General features: G+C 42.5%; 1 protein-coding gene across 6 annotated transcripts in view; it reads left to right on the top strand.

Moving 5' to 3' along the window:
• ndrg4 (NDRG family member 4) overlaps window positions 1–22279 on the top strand; it is a 224321-nt gene that overhangs the window by 43201 nt on the left and 158841 nt on the right. For all 6 annotated transcript variants that reach the window (XM_059992564.1, XM_059992563.1, XM_059992560.1 and 3 more), the window contains exon 3: window positions 21975–22019. In XM_059992564.1, coding sequence (XP_059848547.1) covers window positions 21975–22019 — 45 coding nt within the window. The remainder of the gene's footprint in view (window positions 1–21974; window positions 22020–22279) is intronic.

Here is a 22279-nt window from a genome sequence, read left to right as displayed (position 1 = left end):
AGAGGAGACAGAGTGAAGGTGGGATGGGGGAAGGGAGAGGGAGGGAATTACTAGAAGTTGGAGAATTCGATGTTCATACCAAGGGACTGGAGACTACCCAGACGGTATATGAGATGTTGTTCCTCCAACCGAAGTTTGACCTCATCATGGCAGTAGAGGAGGCCATGTATGGACATATCCAAATGGGAATGTGAAGGAGAGTTGAAGTGAGTGGCAACTGGGAGATCCTGTCTGTTGTGGCGGACGTTGTGTAGGTGCTCGATGAAGCAGTCCCCCAATCTGCGTCAGGTCTCACCAATGTAGAGGAGGCCGCACTGGGAGCACTGGATGCAATAGATGACCCCAACAGACTCTCAAGTGGAGTGTTGCCTAACCTGGAAGGACTGATTGGGGCCCTGAATGGTGGTAAGAGATGAGGTGTAGGGACAGGTGTAGCACTTACGCTTGCAAGGATAAGTGCCAGGTGGAAGATCTGTGGGGAGGGACATGTGGACCAGGCAGTCGTGGAGGGAAGGATCCCTGCGAAAAGCAGAGAGGGAAAGATGTCCTTAGTGGTGCAGTTCTGTTGAAGGTGGCGGAAGTTACAGAGGATAATATGTTGGATCCAGAGGCTGGTGGGGTGATAGGTGAGGACATGGGGGACATGGTCTGTATTGTGGTGATGGGAGGATGGGGTGAGGGCTGAAGTGCGAGAAATGGAGGAGATGCGGTTGAGTGCATCATTGATGATGGCAGAAGGGAAACCACGATTCTTAAAGAAAGAAGACATTTGGGATGTCCTGGAACGGAAAGCCTCATCCTTGGAGCAGATGCGGCGGAGATGGAGGAACTGGGAATAGGGAATAGAATTCTTGCATTTGGCAGGGTGGGAAGGGGTAGTTATGGGAGTCAGTGGGTTTATAGAAGATGTCAGTGGACAGCCTATCTCCAGATGGACCAAGTGAATTTAAGGGCTGGGTGAAAGTTAGAGGCAAAGTCAATGAAATTGACGAGCTCTGCATGGGTGCAGGAAGCAGCACCAATGTAGTTGTCAATGTATCGAAGGAAAAGTTGGGGAGCAGTACCTGTATAGATTTGGAGCATAGACTGTTCCACATAATCCACGAAGAGGCAGGCATAGTTAGGGCCCATGCGAGTGCCCATAGCTACACCCTTGGTCTGAAGAAAGTGGGAAGAGCCGAAAGAGAAGTTATTAAGTGTGAGTACCAGTTCCACCAAACTGAGGAGTGTGGTGGTGTTGGGGAACTGGCGAGGTCTATTGTCCAGAAAGTAGCAGAGGGCTTTGAGGCCTTCTTGATTGAAACATATAAGGATTGGACATCCATTGTGAAAATGAAGCGGTTGGGACCGGGGAACTGGAAGTTATTGAAGAGGTGGAAGGCATGGGATGTATCCCGGATGTAGGTAGGGAGGGACTGAACTATGGGTGACAAAATGGAGTTGAGGTAGGCATATGCAAGTTCGGTGGGACAGGAGCAGGCCGAAACTATGGGCCTACCAGGACAGTCAGGCTTATGGATCTTGGGGAGGAGGTAAAAGTGAGCAGTGCAGTGTGTGGGAATTATGAGATTTTTGGCTGAGGATGGAAGGTCTCCGGAGTTGATAAGGGCAGTGATGGTACTGGAGACAATGGTTTGATGTTTTTTAGTGGGGTCCTGTTCCAGGGGTAAGTAAGAGGAGGTGTCAGAGAGCTGCTGTTTGGCCTCACTGAGGTAGAGGTCTCCGAGAAGGCTGGGAACTGAGGTTGAGGAGGAGATTATAAAAAAAAGGATCATCCATGATTGAATGGCAGAGCTGTCTTGATGGCCCAGATGGCCTAATTCTGCAGTAGTGTCTTATATCTTAAGGTCTTGTAACAGTATTGTCATCAGCAAACTCGTATATGGTGTTAGAGCTGTAGTTATTAATACAGTCATAGGTGTAAAGCGGGTGGAGCAGGGGGCTAAGCACACAGTCCTGTGGTGCACCTTTGCTGATGGAAATGTTCTTGCCAATTTGAACTGACTGAGATCTGCAAGTGAAGAAATCCAGGATTCAATTTCACAAGGAGGTATTTAGGCACAGGTCTTGGAGTTTGCTGATTAGTTTTGTGGAAATTATGGTATTAAATGCTGAGCTGTAATCAATAAGGAGCATCCTTATGACATCTTTGCTGTTCAGATATTCCAGGATTGTGTGAAGGGCCAATGAAATGTCATCTACTGAGGACCTGTTGTGACGGTAGGTAAATTGACATAAATCCAGGTCGTCACTCGGACAGGAGCTGGTATGTTTCATAATCTCAAAGTGGATGTAAGTGTTGACTCTGGTTCTGTCTCAGATTCTGCAACCCTGCTGAATATTTCTGTTATTTTCCAGTTTTGTTTTTTTTGTTGCCTATTTGTTTTCTGTTCCATAGCCAGTGATCTATCCACTATCCTTTTTATTGTATAGCCCTGACTCACAACAGCAGCCTATAACTTCACTCATCTAGTCTGCTGTCCCCACATGCTTCAAATCAGACACAATCATCCCTGTGGCAAAAAACTGTACACCTTCAGAAGTAAATGACTACTGCCTGGTGGCACTAGTGCCAATCATTATGAACAGCTGGTAATAGCACCACTACTAACCACCTACTAACCCACCAAGTGTCTCCTGCCCCTATTTGGTGTTTCTTTCCACACCACTAACCTACTTCTCTCAGCAACTGGGTTGTATTCCATCTGTGCCAGATATAATATGAGCACAATTTCTAATCATGTTTTATCAATGTGGATTTCAACCACACCATCCATTGCTGAGATTCAGGCAACATCATCATTCGCTTGCTGCATGAGCAGATTTTCATTTTGGTCTGGAGCTCTGCTTGCAACCTTGAACCCATGCCTATAGAAGAAGTTTGGATTCTCATGTTTGCTGTTGGTCTTTTTTCATGCTCTCATTGCCCCCCCCCCCCCATTAGCCTTCTGAATTGTTATTATCATCCTGGTTGTGTTACTTGTATGTTCTCCTTCTGCTTTTAATTTTTCCTTTGTTTTTACATCCAATTGAGCAATAACATTAAATATCCATGGAAAATGTAGCTGGGTTATAGCTGAAAATAATTGAAGACTAAAGCCATTTCTTGCTGTTGTTTCTATCCTTTTCACTGATAGTGGTTGGGGAATGAAATGCACTGTTTACACCTTGGTATCACTTACAGCCAGAGTCAGAGTACCTGGGCCCAAAACATCCCTTTTATAAACACTTGCCTTTACCATACTTCTGCTCATTATTTGCCAAAGCCGCCTTTTCTGCTCTTGTTACCTTTTACACTTCACTATTCCAATGTTGTTCTTCCCCCTCCGCTGTCCCCTCTGGTATATTTCTGAATTCTCACTGAATCTCGCTTTCATCAAACTTCAGTGGTTCAATTTTTAAAATTTCCATCCTCCTCTCCAAACTCCTTCCTGGCTTTCCACTCTTCTGCCTCTCAACCAAGCAATCTTTCAAAGTGTCCTACCCTTCCCCAATTCTGGCTTGAGTATTCCACATTTGATCACTGTGCCATTGTTGGCCACACTTTCCGATACCACAGTCCTAAATCCTTGAATTTTCTTCTTTAAATCCCTCTGTTTCTAGACTTTAAAGTGCTGCTTATCATACTAAAGTAGCATGTTAAAACCTCTTTATTCAACTAATCTTTTGATTATGTCTTCGAAAGACATGTGGTTTGATCATTTAGAGTCAGCATATTGAGATCTTGTACGACATTATATGCACTGTATTAATAATGTTGTGATTGTTAACTGTAGTTTTTCAGGGAGAAGCATAATGTCCATCAGGAATGTCCTTAAGCTTGAGAATGGGAAATTTAGAGTGGCTTGTGTGAGTATTATTGCTGTGCTAGAGAGGAAGCTGGATAAATAAAAGTTGTATTACTAGGTTAAATAGGAACTTGCTGGTATGTTACATGAGCTCTAGAAGAGATGAGGTTCATTTCTATAGTATAAATTTCATGTAACATCTTGTTGTGGTCTTTGGCCGGTGGCTTTGGACCCTACACTCTGATCATATATTCTGTCACATGCCATGCATTGAGAATGATGTGGTTATGCTCTGGAATTCTGAACTAATTAGTTCCTTTAATTTTAAACTCAGTAACTTGCTGTCACTCTGCTAATTCTCAGGGTAAAACAAAACATGTATAGCTTTGCATTCATTAAAAATTAAAATCCTATTTATTGGTAGTTTATTTAGCTCAGACAAGTAATTACAGCACCAATTGTAGATAATACACATTGCAACCCAGTACACCAGTGATGGTGGAGTGGGGAAAGGATTTTCTTGGGTGATGGGTGGGGTGCCAATAACACGGTCTGTTTAGTCATGCAAGGTGTAGAGCTTCTGGTGTGATAGAGGTGTGGGCTCTTCAGCCTAACTCGGGGGTCGGCAACCTGCGGCTCCCAAGCCATTTGTGGCTCTTTCACCTCTGTGCTGCGGCTCCCTGTGGCTTTGGGAAATAATTGGTCAGTATTTAATTAAAATGTATTTTATGTTAGTTTGTTAGCTTTTGAAATGTAATTATGGTGATCTTGTACATTTCCTGCCACATCCGAAACGGCTCACAATTAGCCGGCATTCCGGCTAAGGGAGATAGCCTACGGGGGTTTGTGAGTACGCGTCTTTTGCAGCATCTGCGTCCATGGGGGCTGGGTTGAGGGAGGCTTAAAAGCAAGGCTGTTTAGTTCGAATAAAGCTATCTTTGACTGCAGTTTACTGACACCGCTACAACGTGTTTTTATCGCTGGCTGTCCAGACGGAAGGTGCTGAAACGCTTTGTCGCGTGTCTGGAAGAAGTGAAAACTTTCCTGGGCAGCAAAGGGCTCACCTTTCCTGAGCTGGAACAGCCAGAGTGGCTGGAAAAGCTACACTTCATGGTAGACATGACAGCGCACCTGAACACGCTGAACACAGCTCTTCAGGGGAAAGGACGTACAGCCCTGCACATGTTGGAGGATGTTTTGGCATTCGAGCGCAAGTTGACAGTGCTTGCCAGAGATTTACAGAAAGGCACTTTGTCTCACTTCCCCAATTTGAGAGAGTTCAAACAAGGTCACGACATGATAATTTCGGAGTATTTACATTCTGCAATCATCGCAATGCAAACATCGTTTGGGAAACGCTTCTGTGAGTTCAGAGAGGAAAAAAACACATTATCCTTCCCGGTCACTCCCTTAAGCATCGATCCTTCCCTACTGAATACGACTGCATTGGCAGGTGTGAGTCAACCTGATCTTGAGATGGAACTGGCCGACATAGCCGACAAAGACATATGGGTGTCCAAGTTTAGACGCTTGACAGCAGACCTTGAAGATGTTGCCCGTCAGAAGGCCGTTCTTGCTCAGAAACACAAATGGAGTGATATTGAAAACCTCACAGATGACAGCTTGCGATCCTGTGTAAAGATGAAGGTGACATCATACAGCCCTGATGTGCAGACGCTGTGCGCTGAGGTCCAGGAGCAGAAATCCCATTAACCAAGTATGATAAATATTTTAATTGCCTATTATTTTACTTATATTCATATTTTTTCATAGTTCAGTGAAATAGTCCTTTCATTTTTCAGGATGACAGCTGGCTGACGTTATTTTTGGTTTGCTGCTGGCGGAAAATTTAAGTTCGGCGTTTTTCATAAATACAAGAAGGACTCAAATAGACATTGAATATTTTACTTAAAAGTAACTTTCAACCCAACGTCTTTTTTTCGGAGTTCAAAATGTTTTTGTTGCATGCAGAAATGTAATTTCGTTTTCTCTGCAGGAGTTCATCAATTTCATAAATGCAACACATTATAGTTTGTTTATACATAGCATAAAGGCAAAAAAAAACGTTGTATGCAGTGTTATTTCATTTTAAATGTCAAACGGGTTTTGCGGCTCCCAGTGTTTTCTTTTCTGTGGGAAACGGGTCCAAGTGGCTCTTTCAGTGGTAAAGGTTGCTGACCCCTGGCCTAACTCATCCAACCAACCATGATCTCAGTCAAGTTTTCACCCTTTTGGCCCATAGTTTTCTACTACTCCTTTCCTAACCAGATACTCATCTCAGGGTGTTGGTGGAGCTGCAGTTTTCCAGATAAGTGAGAGTATGACCCATAGTTTATATAACGTTTATGTGTCGAGAGATACACTGATTACCACGGGACCCTCCGATTTCTTGTTGTAGCTACGGTATTTATCTAACTGATCACAAGATCACAAGACAAAGGAGCAGAAGTAGGCCATTTGGCCCATCAAGTCTGCTCTGCCACTCCACCATGAGCTAAACTATTCTCCCATCTAGTTCCAATTTCCGGCTTTTTCCCATATCCCTTGGTACCCTGACTAATTAGATACTTATCAATCTCCTCCTTGAACACCTTCAATGATCAGGTCTGCACAGCTGCATGTGGCAACGAATTCCATAAATCCATGACCCTCTGGTTAAAAATGTGGTTGATGTGGTTGAGTTTTTGATCAAAGGTATCCTGCCCCTTTATCTAGAATATTGATGGTGAGGGACAATAGTGGTGCCATTGAATATGAAGGATAAGTGGTTAGATTTTCCCTTGTTGGAGATGGTCGCTGACTTCCACATGTGGTGCAAATGTTACTTGTCACTAATCAGTCCATGTCTGACCATTATCTATAACTTCTTGTGTGCCGCATAGCTCTTTACTTATTTCCTCCATCCATCTGACCAACTGCTAATATGCATCCCAGCCTAGACCACTCCACAACCTCTTGGAGTCCTGATACTCTGTGGGCAAGTTGGTGAGTCTTAATATGAGATCTTGCAACCTGTGGAGATGATTCATCCTTTAGGATACTCCTTGACCATCTCTTCCTGGTCACAGTGTAGGTTCCATCCATCTAGTGGCACAGTCGGTATGGTTTTCAGTGTGTAACAACACCAGTAGAAATGCAGGGAATGTTATCAGCAATTGTACTTGGCTTTTTTTTTAATCTCACTACATGATTAAAGAGTGTGGCTGCCTGTAAAAACGTTTTCATCTTGCATCTGACCTGTGAGGCATGAAAGCCCAAGATCTTCCTCACTGAAAGACAAAGGACCCTATCTCCATGTGCACGAGCATCAAGAAAGCCTGTGTCATTGCCCCACCATTTTTCCCTCTGCAGTAGGATTGGGAAATACAGTGGTGCTTTGCCACTCCAGGAGTGGGGGAGGGTGGGGTGGTTGTCGCCTGCTGGTTTTGAGCTTATCTACTGAACAAATGTGAAACTGTTTAGCCAAGTCCACCTTGTTCAAACCCTCACTGCTGTGTGCAGTTGTTGGTGTTTGCATCTGCTTACGTTCTGAGTTGGAGATCCAAGTTTCTGTAGGTCTGGGCGGCTTTGAGCATGAATACTGAGAAACAATGCTTTCAACAGAATTGGCTTCAAACATGGACGTAACAACAGAAGAGTCAATGTGTGGAATAAAGTTGTAACAAACACAATTGATACTGTTCCATTTAACTTTAACAGAAAGGAGCTTGAAAAATGTGTAGCCAGGAATAAAATTGAGGTGCTGACATCAGTATAATCAATTTTCCCTTTGTAAAGATAAATAATCTCCTGAACATGGGACTAAATAGTTAACCATGCAATCATAATTTTATTTCATACCATTTTAGCCAATTATGTACATCAACAAATGTAAAAGTGTTGCCTGTATCCATCCCACCTTCCAAATCCCGAGTCATAGATGTTTATTTTACAGTACTTGAAATACTTATCCAAGAGAGAGTTTTTTAAATGCAACAAAGCTTTCTGCTGTAACACATACAAAAAATGCTGGAGGAACTCACCAGGTCAGGCAGCGTCTATAGAGAGTAATGAGCAGTTTGGACCGAGACCCTTCATCAGGACTTTTCTGCTGCCTTCTGATTTGGGCAGAGAATTCTGACCTCAAATTGCTCTCATCTCACACCCATCCACCAGTTATTTAAAATCTTTGCTGTGTCTTTGTTCATCTCACAGGTAAAGGATTCTAGTGCTTCCCAGTGTGATTCCTTGTAATCTTACACACCAGGTTTCCTTTCTGTCTCCTTTATGTCAGAGAGAACACCTCAGGCTAACCAGTTCTTTTCTCAAAGCTTATTGTTTTCTGGGGATAATTGAATGCAAGAGATTTGGAAACCATTTTTGAAAGTTAAAATAAATGGACAAGAATACATGATACATAGCTGGATCTTGGAGGTACTTTATGTAGCAGAGTTCCATGTCAAAGCATTGCCATTTGTTTGACACTATGAAAGACAAACTTATATGACAGCTTTCAGACACCAAATCCATTAACACGCTCTGCTGCTGGACTGCAAGCACTTGCAAGCTCATTCAATTTGGTGGAACAAGCTGGAGGAACTCAGCATCTGTCAAAATGAGCAGTCAACGTTTCGGGCCGAGACCCTTTGTCAGGACTGAAGATGGAGGGGGCAGGTGCCCTATAAAGAGGGTGGGAAAGAGAAGGCTGGTAGGTGCCAGGTGAAAAACCAGTAAGGGGAAAGATCAAGGGGTAGGGGAAGGGATAGGTAGGAAACGTTAAGAAGGAATGTAAGGGGAAAGCACTGTGTAGTAGAAGAAGGCAGGATATCATGAGAGAGGTGATAGACAGCTGGAGGAGGAGCCCAGCCCCTTGGCATGAACCCCATATACCGTCTGGGTAGTCTCCAGCCCCTTGGCATGAATATTGAATTCTCCAACTTCCTGTAATTCCCTCCCTCTCCCCCCTTCCCAGTTTCACTCTGCCTCCTCCTCCAGCTTGTTGTATGTGTTGCTTTGACCACAGCATGTGCAGTGCACTATGTTTTTTCAATTTGGTGGAATTTGGCCCCTGGATAAATACAAGAACGGGGAATGTTGTAGGTTTTACTGTATTATGCTTAAAAATTACAATTTTTTTCTTGAATTGTTTAAAAGTTGTTATATTCAAAAAAGAACATTTCCAAAGTTTGAAAACTCCAACAGATTGTAAAGCCCCGCACTTTGTTTTACTGAGACAGCTCTGTGTGGGCAGAGTTTTTTCTGGCCTGACCACTGTTGTGGTTAAACAGCATTAAGCCTCCTTCCATCCAGGCCCTTGCTGATTTCACGATGCATTCTTCCCGTATTTTTGAGCTTGTAGATGTGTACGAGATAATTATGAAACCATTGGCGATACGGGCAGTGATCATCACTTGGCAATGTCCAGGCCTACCTGGCCCAGTGAGTGCAGAGGCATGCAAACAATGTCCAATTAACAATGCCTAAATTTAGTATTCATGCATACTAGTTGCCTATTGTGAAACAATTTCTTATGCACATCAGCACTGAATATCAAAACATTTAAGTGGAAAAAAATTGATTAAGCAATTTCCAGATAAATAATAATTACCATCCTTGGAACGTGACCAGGAATCAGAGGTGAATGCTCATCTGAACATAGTTACCATATTGACCATGAATATGACCAGGAATCAGAGGCCGGATGCTCATATTGCAGCTCAACACAGATGGGACTTTTGACCCATCTAGTCATTGCTGAACTGTCATTCTACCTAGTCCCATCTACCCACTCCCATCCATATACTTATCCAAATTTCTCTTTAATTGAATCCACATTCACCATTTCAGCTGGTAGCCTGTTCTACACTCATACCACTCTGAATGAAGAAGTTCTCCTTAAATATTTCACCCTTTTCCCTTAACCTATGATCTCACCCAACCTCTGGAAAAAACCTGCTCCTATCTATACCCTAGTGATTTTGAATACCTCTATCAAATTTCCCCTCATTTGCCTACACTCCAAGGAGTAAATTCCTAATCTATTTAACCTACCCCTATACATGTAACTCAGGTCCTCAAGTCCCAACAACATCCTTGTAAATTTTCTCTACTCTTTCAATCCTATTGATGTCATTCTTGTACATAGGTGACTAATATTGCACACAATACTCCAAATTTGACCTCACCAACCTTTTATACAAATTCAACATAACATCTCACCTCCTGTACTCATTTTCCAATGAGAACCCACCACCAAGCACAGATTGGGACCTACATTCTATCTGCCAGAAAAAGCTGATTTCCCAGTGGCCACCCATTTTAATTCCACTTCCTATTCCCATTCCAGCATGTCAGTCCATGGCCACCTCTACTGCCGCAATGAGGCCACTCTCATTGGAGGAGCAAGACCTTGTATTCTGGCTGAGTAGCCTCCATCCTGATGGCATGAACATAGATTTCTTGAACTTGTAGTAATGGCTCCCTCTTCCCCCCCCCCCCCCCAACCATTTCCCATTCCCCATTCTTGCCTTATCTCCTGAACTGCAGATAATCTCCCTCTTGGTGCTTCTCCCCCTTCCTTTTTTTTCTTCCATGGCCTTCTGTCCTCTCCTATCAGATACCCCTTCTCCAGCCTTTTATCTTGTTCACCAATTGACTTCCCAGCTCTTTACTTCACCCCCTCCCCCCACCTCTGATTTCACCTATCATCTACTACCTTGTACTTCTTCCTCCCCTCCATCCACCTTCATACTCTAACTTCTCATCTTTTCTCTCCAGTCCTGGTGAAGGGTCTTGGCCCGTAATGTCATTTATTTACTCTTTTCCATAGATGCTACCTGGTCTGCTGAATGCCTCCAGCATTTTGTGTGTGTTTCCTGTAATCAGTACTTTGATTTATACAGGCCAATGTGCCAAAAGAGACCCTATCTTGAGACCCTATCTACCTGGGAAGTCACTTTCAAGAAATTGTGAATCTGTATTCGCAGATCCCTCAGTTCCACAGTACTCCTCAATGCTCCACTGTTCACTGTGCAAGCCCTACCCTGCTTGTCCTCCCACAGTGCAACACCTCACACTTGCCTGCATTAAATTCCATCTGCTATTTTCAGCCCACCTTTCTAACTGGTTCAGGTCTCATTACAAGCTTTGATAGTCTTCTTTGCTGTCCACTATGCCCCCAATGTTGTTGCTATCTGCAAATTTGTTGATCCAATTTACTGCATTATCATCCAAATCATAAATGTACTATAGATGACAAGCGACAGCACCGATACCTGCTGGCCACCACTAGTCAGAGAGACACAACCATCTACCACTCTCAGCTTTCTCCCTCTAAGGCGAAGCCAATGTTGAATTCAGTTGACTACTTCATCCTGAAAGCCAGGTGACTGGCCTTCTGGACCAGCCTCCCATGCGGGAGTTTGTTGAAGGCCTTGCTAAAGTCCACCTGGACCATGGCTACTGCCTTTCCTTCACCTGTTTGCAAATGCAATTCTGCCTGTCAGTTTAAAGAATAGTTTTGGCCTTGGAAAGGTACTGATTGTGGTGCAATTTGTGTGGTGTTCAGTTGGCCAGGTGAGGGGACACTTACCTTTTGATTGTGGGGGTAGGGGATTTGTTGTCTTTGCAGCAGCATTAAAATGCAATACATGATAATAGAAAAAAACATGAATTATAGTACAAACCCCATTTCCAGAAAAGTTGGGATATTTTCCAAAATGCAATAAAAACAAAAATCTGTGATATGTTAATTCACATGAACCTTTATTTAACTGACAAAAGTACAAAGAAAAGATTTTCTATAGTTTTACGGACCAACTTAATTGTATTTTGTAAGTATACACAAATTTAGAGTTTGATGGCTGCAACACGCTCAACAAAAGTTGGGACAGAGGCATGTTACATCACCTTTCCTTTTAATAACACTTTTTAATCGTTTTGGAACTGAGGATACTAATTGTAGTAGACTTGCAATTGAAAACTTTGTCCATTCTTGCTTGATATAAGACTTCAGCTGCTCAACAGTCCGTGGTCTCCGTTGTCTGATTCTCCTCTTCATGATGCGCAATACACTTTCAATAGGAGATAGATCTGGACTGGCAGCAGGCTGTTGTAGCCCGTACAGAATGTGGTCTGGCATTGTCCTACTGAAATAAGCATGGACGTCCCAGGAAGAGACGTCACCCTGATGGCAACATATGTCTCTCTATTTTCCTAATATACGCCTCAGAGTCAATGGTGCCTTCACATACATGCAACTCACCCATGCCATGGGCACTGATGCACCCCCATACCATCACAGATGCTGGCTTTTGCACCTTTCGCTGATAACAATCAGGATGGTCATTTTCATCTTTGGCACGGAGAACCTGATGCCCATTTTTTTCCGAAAACTAGCTGAAATGTGGACTCATCTGACCACAGCACACGGTTCCACAGTCTTTCGGTCCATCTGAGAAGAGCTTCGTCCCAGAGAACCTGCTGGCGTTTCTGCATAGAGTTGATATATGGCTTCCTCCTTGCATAATACAGTTTCAAGTTGCATTTCTGGATGTAGTGATGGACTGTGTTAAGTGACGATGGTTTTCCGAAGTACTCCCAAGTACAGGTGGCTATAATTGTCACAGTAGCATGACGGTTTCTTAGGCAGTGCCGCCTGAGGGCTCAAAGATCACGCGCATTCAACAGCGGTTTCCGAACTTGCCCTTTACACACTGAGATGTCTCTGAATTCTCTGAATCTTTTCACAATGTTATGTACTGTAGATGTTGAAAGACCTAGATTCTCTGCAATCTTGCGTTGGGAAATGTTCCTTTTGAACTGACTAACAATTCGCTCACAAATTTTGGCACAAAGGGGTGAGCCACGACCCATCCTTGCTTGCAAAGACAGCCTTTGATGGATGCTACTTTTATACCCAGTCATGATACCTCACTTGCTACCAATTAGCCTGCTTAATGTGGAGTCTTCCAAACCGGTGTTACTTGAATATGCTGCGCACTTTTCAATCTTATTTTAACTCTGTCTCAACTTTTGTTGAGTGTGTTGCAGCCATCAAATTCTAAATTTGTGTATATTTACAAAATACAATTAAGTTGGTCAGTAAAACTATTGAAAATCTTTTCTTTGTACTTTTGTCAGTTAAATAAGGGTTCACGTGAATTAACATATCACAGATTTTTGTTTTTTTTGCATTCTGGAAAATATCCCAACTTTTCTGGAAGTGGGGCTTGTAAGTATATGTGTATATAATATATATATCAAAAATAGAAATTAAAAAAGTAGTGAGATAGTGTTCATGGGTTCAATGTCCATTCAGAAATCAGTTGGCAGAGCGGAAGCTGTCGCTGAATTGTTGAGTGTGTGCCTTCAGGCTTCTGTACCTCCTCCCTGATGGTAGCATTGAGAACAGGACATGAACATAGATTCTCAGAACAGAGCATCTGTACTTGGAGGAAATTGCTATGAGGGAAGGAATTAAAGATGCATTCAAATGTTCCTTTGAAATGCAACGTGGAATCCATGGCCTTTGACTGTCATGGTAGTGGAAGAGAATGCAAAAGGTATTCAGAATCTTGAATCCATGTATCACAAGCATAGAAGACTGGCATAAATGATGAAATGAGCAAACTGCTTCCTGATCTACCTGTCCATATCGGCCTATCAATTACCTCATAACCCATAAAACTAGAGTGGAAGCAAAGTTCTTGATCAAAAGAAGATTTCTAAAAAAATTGGTGTTATCCAGTCACTTGGTGCCAGTGTAAGGGGTAGTTATCATTAAGACTAGTACAAACAGATTTTAATTGAAGGGGGAGAATGAGGAACAGTATTGTAAATTGTAAGATCCAGGAACAGAAGGTAATTTTAATGCCTCTTTCTGAGTATGTTCTGTACATGGCCTAGCACTTTGCTGTTGAAAATTCATTCAGGAGAATGAGCAAGTTAAAACCTGAGCAACAAAAAAAAACTGCCTATCTTGTTGATTACCATGTAAATCAGAACCATAAATTAAACATTAGTTTCAGAAGTATAACGAGATTTCAAAAGCGTAAAGGTGGATACAGTTGAGATGAAATAATTGATAAGATCAACCCAGGTTGAAAATGAAGAGCTTAGTTTATGAAGTGGCTGTTTAAAGATTGCATCAACATAAATTAATCATCAAAGATCCAAGTTTGATATTTATGAAAGAGCAACTAAAATGGGATAGATCAATGAGCCCCTCATCCCTTCTCTGCCATTCAATTAGATCGTAACAGTAATCAACTCCATTTATTGGTGTTACTGCATTCCCTTATCCAATGTAAATCTTTCTGATTCTCAATATACAAGCTTTTGGAATTTGACATTTCACATTTCTATCCTTTTTCTGTGTAAAACAGGGACTATGTCTCTGGAAATAGGTCTTCTGATAGGTAGATTAAGGATTAGGGGAACTAGCTTTAAGGTAGGTCATTTAGGAGCAAAATGGGGAAGTTCTTCATACTAGAATAGAAGACGTATCTATTTCTATCTCATGTTAACATTTGGCAGCTTTTTTTTTGTTATACACATCTTCCAATTTTACTTAATGCAAGCACCATTATTTTCACCAGGATCACAGAACAAAAAAATAAGTCAGAAAGGGAGCTATCTTCCCAATACATTGTTTGTTAGAGCTTGTTCTGAATACTGATGAGCATTGGAAGGATATTTTTTCTTGAATATTTGTGATGCCAAGATGCCACTGGATATCAGGAATCTTAAGTGTGGGGGATAGCAAACACTCATGGAAATGCCCTTGCTAGAAGGACACTTGTGATCTAAAATGATATTTCGAACTTACTACGACAGTAACTCTATTTAAAAATTGATAAACTTTGAAATAAAGAAGTGTGGTTTAGTTAGAACTATTTGATACACAGCAAAATTACTACCTGGAATCTGTAATGAGGAAGCTTTGAAGCAGATAGAATTGGGTGAAATTGAGATATCCGATATTCTAAAATGTGTCATTGGGTCAAAATTAAGGGTCCAACCCTTAAGCAGTTTTAATGATCTCTGAGAGGATTGGGCTTATTGCAGTGACATTGTTCAGGAGTGCTGCACGTTATCTGAAGGCACAGACATAGTTCATCATGGTAAAATGGCAACATTATTTACTGAGAAAAGGAAATCATTGTATGTAGAAATTATGCTGCTGGATGAACTCAGTAGATCAAGTCGCATCTGTGGAGGTAAAAGGGATATAATGATGTTTTGGTTGAGGCACTGCATCAAGATTTGAGATTGAGATAGGGAGGCAAGATCATCGATATGTGTGGGGGAGGATCCAACAACAAATGGGTAAAACCTGATGAGGACAAGAATGATGAACTCATTTGATGGTAGGTCAAATATGATGGTAGAATATAGCATTAATGGTAAGACTCTTGGCAGTGGGGAGGATCAGAGGGATCTCAGGGTCCGAGTCCATAGGGCACTCAAAGCTGCTATGCATGTTGGCTCTGTGGTTAAGGCAGCATATGGTATATTGGCCTTCATCAATGATGGGATTGAGTTTAGGAGCGGAGAGGTAATGTTGCAGCTATATAGGACCCTGGTGAGTACTGTGCTCAGTTCTGGTTACCTCACTACAGGAAGGATGTGGAAACCTTAGAAAGGGTGCAGAGGAGATTTACAAGGATGTTGCCTGCATTGGGAAGCATGCCTTATGAAAATAGGTTGGGTGAACTTGGCCTTTTCTCCTTGGAGCGACAAGATGAGAGGTGACTTGATAGAGGTGTATAAGATGATGAGAGGCATTAATCATGTGGATAATTGGAGGATTTTTCTCAGGGCTGAAATGGCTAGCATGAGAGGGCACATTTTTTAAGATGCTTGGAAGTAGGTACAGAAGAGATGTCAGGGGTAGCTTTTTTATGCAGAGAGTGGTGAGTGTGTGGAATAGGTTGCTGGAGATGATGGTGGAGGCAGATACCATAGGGTCTTTTAAGAGACTCCTGGATGGGTACATGGAGCTTAGAAAAATAGAGGGCTATGGGTAACCCTAGGTAATTTCTAATGTAAGGACATGTTTGGCACAGCTTTATGTGTCGAATGGCCTGTAATGTGCTGTAGGTTTTCTATATTTCTATGTTTCTAACAGGTGAGGGACGGAGGGTGGGAAAGATAGAAGAAAAATGAACAAGAAGAGGGAGAACGTGAATAGATTGGGTATGGGTTACTTGAAAATCGAAAATTCAATGTTCATTCCACTGTGCTGTATGCTAACCAAGTGGAATACGAAGCATTGTTATACTAATTTACCTTTAAGTTGAGCATTGCAATGGAGAAAGCCCAGAACAGAGAGGTTGGGCATTGAAAGGGGAATTGAAATGACATGCAAGCAGAAGCCCAAGATGACCATTGGTCTTGCCAATATAGAAGAGGCCATGTCCCAAGTATGTGCAATAGACCAGGTTCTCAGAGATGCACATGTATCTCTGCCTCACATAGAAGAGCTGGTTTGGTCTCTGGTCAGTGGTGAGGGAGGAAGTGAAAAGACCACCTGTCTTTGCAGGGGAAAATGCCAGGGGATGGGGAGGAATGGATGGGAAGGAATCAGGAAGTCACTGAGAGAATGGTCCATGTGGAAAGTAGAGAATATGCAAGGAGAAAAGTCATTGTGAATGGTGCTGGGATCCTAATGGAGCCAGAAGTCAAAACGATGACATGCTAGATGTAGAGGTTAGTGGTGTGAAAGATGAGGATCTAGAGAACTCTTTATTGTGACTGTGTGTGGTTGGGGCCAGTGGGGAGGAGGTGCGAGGAAGTATGTGGGAAATGGAAGAAATGCATATAAAGGTTTTATCAAATATGGTAGAGAGAAACTTTCTCCAGAAGTCCTGGAACAGAGAGCCTCATCTTGAGAACTGTTGCAGTGGAGAAAGGACTCTTTCTTTTAGGAGGAAGGGTGGGAATGTATGGGTTTGTGATTGATATTGGTGGCTAGTTTGTCTCCTGAAATGGAGACAGATCTAGAAAAGGAAGAGAAGGTGAATTTGAGGACTGTACTGCTGCTGCAAAACAGTAAATTTCATGATTCAGGTCAGTGATAATCAATCTACTTCTGATTCTGAACTGTAGAGTTGATATTCTATTACCTCTATAATGTGTGAAATAATACGGTGGTGAAATAATCAGAACTTGTAAAGCAGCTTTTTGTTATTTATTTCATGAATTTTAATTGCCTGTGGTGTCTCACTGATCGATGTCATAGGACATTTACTTTATTTACAGTGTAGTAATTCCTCTTTACTACCCCATTGCACTCTCCCTCTCTACTCTTCTCACCTCCCATGTCCATGTCTCCCCTCTCTGAGCTGGAAGTGCTGTAAGGTGAAGTAATCATGAGGCATAATCCAGCATTTGTCATTTGAATGTTGAAACCCACAGCTCTACTTCATACAGAGGGTTATCCACCAGATGCCATAGCCCTCTCCTTCACATTTAGTGTTCCCTCCATGACTGCCTGGTTCTGCCTCTCCCAAATCCTCCTCTTTTCATGTCAATTCCTTGTGCAGCCACAGCAGATGCAACATCTGACCTTTTTACATCTTTACCTTCTCACCATCTAGGGACCCAAACAGCTCTTCCAGGGGAAGCAGTGATTCACATGCACTTCCTCCAATTTAGTGCATTGTATTTGCAGTTCAACCGTGCTTTCCTCTACATTGGCGGGGAGCTTAGATTGGGTGGCCACTCCACAGAGATCTCTAATCACTTTGCAAAAGGTTCTACTCCTCTGTTATTTGAATTTCCATTTCACACGCACTCCAATCTCTCTGTCTTCAGGTTGTTAGGTTGCTTCAATAATGCCCTACATAGGTTCAAGAACCAACACCTTATCTCCTATCTGTGTGCATTGCAGTCATTGGCATTTAGTACTGAATTAACAATTTCTGGTAACGTTCCATTTTGTTTTTCTTTTCTGTTTCCGACAACCATGTTTTTTAAAGTACGGTAATTGTTATGTTGATCTGCAGCCTTTTACAGATGTTCTGTCTGTTCTCCACCGTCCTTTCATTACAACCAGCTTTCTTACTTTTTCAGTTCTGATGAAGTGTCCTTATGCTGAAGTGGCAACTGTGTCCCTTTCTTCGCTGAGTCTGTTTGACCTGCTGAATGCTTCCAGTCCCTTCTGTTTTTGCTGTAGATTTCCAGCATCTTCCTCTTTTAATTTTGCTCCAATGCATTCATGAGGCCTGGGGAGGTTACAGAGTTGTAATGTATGCAGTTGGAGTTAAGAAGCAGACTCGGAAAGTCAGGGAAAGGAAGAGGATAGCAGCACTGATAGGGGACTCTATAGTTAGAGGGTCAGACAGGCAATTCTGTGCACACAGGAAAGAAACGTGGATGGTAGTTTGCCTCCCAGGTATCAGGGTCTGGAATGTTTCTGACTGCGTCCACGATATCATGAAATCAGAACAGCCAGAGATCATGGTACGTGTTGGTACCAACGACATAGGTAGGAAAAGAGAAGAGATCCTGAAAACAGATTACAGGGAGTTCAGAAGGAAGTTGAGAAGCGGGACCACAAAGGTAGTAATCTTGGGATTACTGCCTGTACCATGTGACAGTGAGCATAGGAATAGAATCAGGTGGAGGATAGATGCGTGGCTGAGGGATTGGAGCAGGGTGCAGGGATTCAGATTTCTGGATCACTGGGACCTCTTTGGAGGTAGGTGTGACCTGTACAAAAAGGACGGGTTGAACTTGAATCCAAGGGGGACCAAATTCTGGCAGGGAGGTTAGCTAAGGATATTGGGGAGAGTTTAAACTAGAATTGCTGGAAGGTGGGAACCTAACCGAAGAGATGGAGGAAGAGGTGGTTAGCTTGGAGAGTGCGAGAGGGAGGATAAGCAGGTGATAGAGAAGGGACGCGCTACCGATGGTTTGAGATGTGTCTATTTTAATGCAAGGAGTATTATGAACAAAGTGGATGAGCTTAGAGCATGAATCAGTACTTGGATCAGTGGTGGCCATTACAAAGACTTGGATGGCTCAGGGGCAGGAATGGTTACTTCGTATGCCAGGCTTTAGATGTTTCAGAAAGGATAGGGAGGGAGGCAAAAGAGATAGGGGCCTGGCACTGTTGATCAAAGATAGTGTCACAGCTGCAGAAAAGGAGGAAGACATGGAGGGATTGTCTACAGAGTCTCTGTGGGTGGAAGTTAGGAACAGGAAGGGGTCAATAACTACTGTTTTTTTACAGACCACCCAATAGTAACATGGATGTTCAGGGGCAGATAGGGAGACACATTCTGGAAAGGTGTAATAGTAACAGGCTTGTTGTGGGAGATTTTAATTTCCCAAATATCAATTGGCATGTTCCTCGAGCGAGGGTTTAGATGGGGTGGAGTTTGTTAGGTGTGTTCAGGAAGGTTTCTTGACACAATATGTAGGTAAGCCTACAAGAGGAGAGGCTGTATTTGATTTGGTATTGGGAAGTGAACCTGGTCAGGTGTCAAATGACATGAAACTAGTCCCGACAAGGCACAGAGGAGCCAGTAAGGTAATCTGGAACTTGTACGTTCAGATCAGCCAGTCATTGTTCACTTGAGCTTTTATGACCAGTTCACTTCATTGGTGTTCGTGGTAGAGGGAAAAAGATTAATTTGCAGAAAATATCTGCTAAATAGAGACATTCACAATGCAGTAAAATCTAATTTGAAGAAGGAACAAAGAATTTGATGAATAATTAGATCTCTCATTGGGAGAGCATTTTGGAGATAGTGATCACAATTCTATCTGCTTTACCATAGCTTTGGAGAGGGATAGAAATAGACAAGTTAGGAAAGTGTTTAATTGGGGTAAAGAGAAATTTGAGGCTATCAGGCAGGATCTTGGAAGCATAAGTTGGAAACAGACGTTCTCAGGGAAACGTACAAAAGAAATGTGGCAAATGTTCAGGGGATATTTGCATGGAATTCTGCGTAGGTATGTTCCAATGAGACAGGGAAAGGATGGTAGGGTACAGGAACTGTGGTGTACAAAGGCTGTGGCAAATCTAGTCAAGAGAAAAGAAAAGCTTACAAATAGTTTTAAAAAAAGGTAATGATAGAGATTTAGAAGATTATAAAGCTAGCAGGAAAGAGCTTAAGAATGAAATTAGAGCCAGAAGGGGCCATGAGAAGGCCTTGGTGGACAGGATTAAGGAAAACCCCAAGGCATTCTACAAGTATGTGAAGAGCAAGAGGATAAGACATGGGAGAATAGGACCAATCAAGTGTGACAGTGGAAAAAGTGTGTATGGAACCAGAGGAGATAGCGAAGGTACTTAATGAATACTTTGCTTCTATATTCACTACAGAAAAGGATCTTAGCAATTGTAGGGATGACTTGCAGCGGATTGAAAAGCTTGAGCATACAGACTCTAAGAAAGAGGATGTGCTGGAGGCTTTGGAAAGCAACAAGATGAATAAGTCACTGGAACCGGTTGAGATGTACCCCAAGCTACTGTGGGAGGTGAGGGAGGAGATTGCTGATCCTCTGGCAATGATCTGTGCAATGGGGACAGGAGAGGTTCCAGAGGATTAGAGGGTTGTGGATGTTGTTTCATTATTCAAGAAAGGGAGTAGAGATAGCCCTGGAAATTATAGACCAGAGAGTCTTACTTCAGTGGTTGGTAAATTGATGGAAAAGATCCTGAGGTAGGATTTATGAACATTTGGAGGGGCGTAATATGTCAAAGAAAGGTAGGTCGTGCCTTATGAGCCTGATTGAATTTTTTGAGGATGTGGCTAAAAACATTGATGAAGGTAGAGCAGTAGATGTTGTGTATATGGATTTCAGCAAGGTATTTGATAAAGGTACCTCATGCAAGGCTTACTGAGAAAGTAAGGAGGCATGGGATCCAAGGGGACATTGCTTTGTGGATCCAGAACTGGCTTGCCCACAGAAGGCAAAGAGTAGTTGTAGACGGGTCATATTCTGCATAGAGATCGGTGACCAGGGGTGTGCCTCAGGGATCTGTGCTGGGATCTCTACTCTTCGTGGTTTTGATAAGTGACCTGGATAAGGAAGTGGAGGGATGGGCTTGTAAATTTGTTGATGACACAAAGGTTGGAAGTGTTGTGGATAGTGTGGAGAGCTGTCAGAGGTTACAGCGGGACATTGACAAAACTGGGCTGAGAAGTGACAGATGGAGTTCAACCCAGATAAGTGTGAGGTGATTCATTTTGGTAGGTCAAATATGATGGCAGAATATAGTATTAATGGTAAGACTCTTGGCAGTGTGGAGGATCAGAGGGATCTTGGGGGTTGAGTTCAAAGGACACTCAAAGCTACTGTGCAGGTTGACTCTGTGGTTGGGAAGGCATACTGTGATTTGGCCTTCATTAATTGTGGAATTGAATTTAGGAGCTGAGAGGTAATGTTGCAGCTATATAGGACCCAGGTCAGACCCCACTTGGAGTGCTGTGCTCAGTTCTGGTTGCCTCACTACAGGAAGGATGTGGAAACCATAGAAAGGATGCAAAGGAGATTTACAAGGTTGTTGCCTGGATTGGGAAGCATGCCTTATGACAATAAGTTGAATGAACTTGGCCTTTTCTCCTTGGAGCGATGGAAGATGAGAGGTGACCTGATAGAGGTGTATAAGGTGATGAGAGGCATTGATCGTGTGGATAGTCAGAGGCTTTTTCCCATGGCTGAAATTGCTAGCACCAGAGGGCACAGTTTTAAGATGCTTGGAAGTAGGTACAGAGGAGATGTCAGGGGTAAGTTTTTTACGCATAGAGTGTTGAATGTGCAGAATGGGCTGCTGGCAATGGTGGTGGAAGCAGATACGATAGGGTCTTTCAAGAGACTCCTGGAGCTTAGAAAAATAGAGGGCTACGGGTAACCCTCAGTAATTTCTAAGATAAGGACATGTTCAACATAGCTTTGTGGGCCGAATGGCCTGTATTGTGCTGTAGGTTTTCTATGTTTCTAATGTGGATCAAAAAATGAAATTATATTTTTAAAAAAACTTTATAAATGTCAAATAAGATCTTTAATGTTTTGACTGGCTACCTCGTCAATCAGGATGTGTGTATTTTTGGTAATTGAATAACTTGAATAAAGGGAAAGTGCTTTTGGTTGCATGACAGGCCAATCCCTGACTATGTGATAGTCTGTAGTGTGACATTTTTCTTTAAAATCATAATATCACATGAAATTATTTTTTTCTTCTATTTACAGGATAATTGTGACATATTCCTGCCTCCTGTGGACTCAAATTGGCAGGTACAGTAAACCAGGGATCACCAATGTTTTTTGCTCCGCAGACCGGTTTAATATTGACAATGTTCTTGCGGACCAGCCGATTGGGGTGGGGGGGGGTGGTGTTAATCACGACCGGAATATAGGTGATAAGTCAACTATAAGTAATTTATAAGTGGCTAATACACTCAATTTCGTTTCTAGAAGAGTTTATCTAACAAATTTAATATTGAACAGACAGCACATATTTTCCTCGCATGAATATAGTGATAAGTCAATTATAA

This window comes from Hypanus sabinus, chromosome 17, assembly GCF_030144855.1.
Source record: "Hypanus sabinus isolate sHypSab1 chromosome 17, sHypSab1.hap1, whole genome shotgun sequence".
NCBI classification, from domain to species: domain Eukaryota; kingdom Metazoa; phylum Chordata; class Chondrichthyes; order Myliobatiformes; family Dasyatidae; genus Hypanus; species Hypanus sabinus.
Note: the sequence above shows the minus strand (reverse complement) of the source record. Positions and strands in the feature narration are given on the sequence as shown.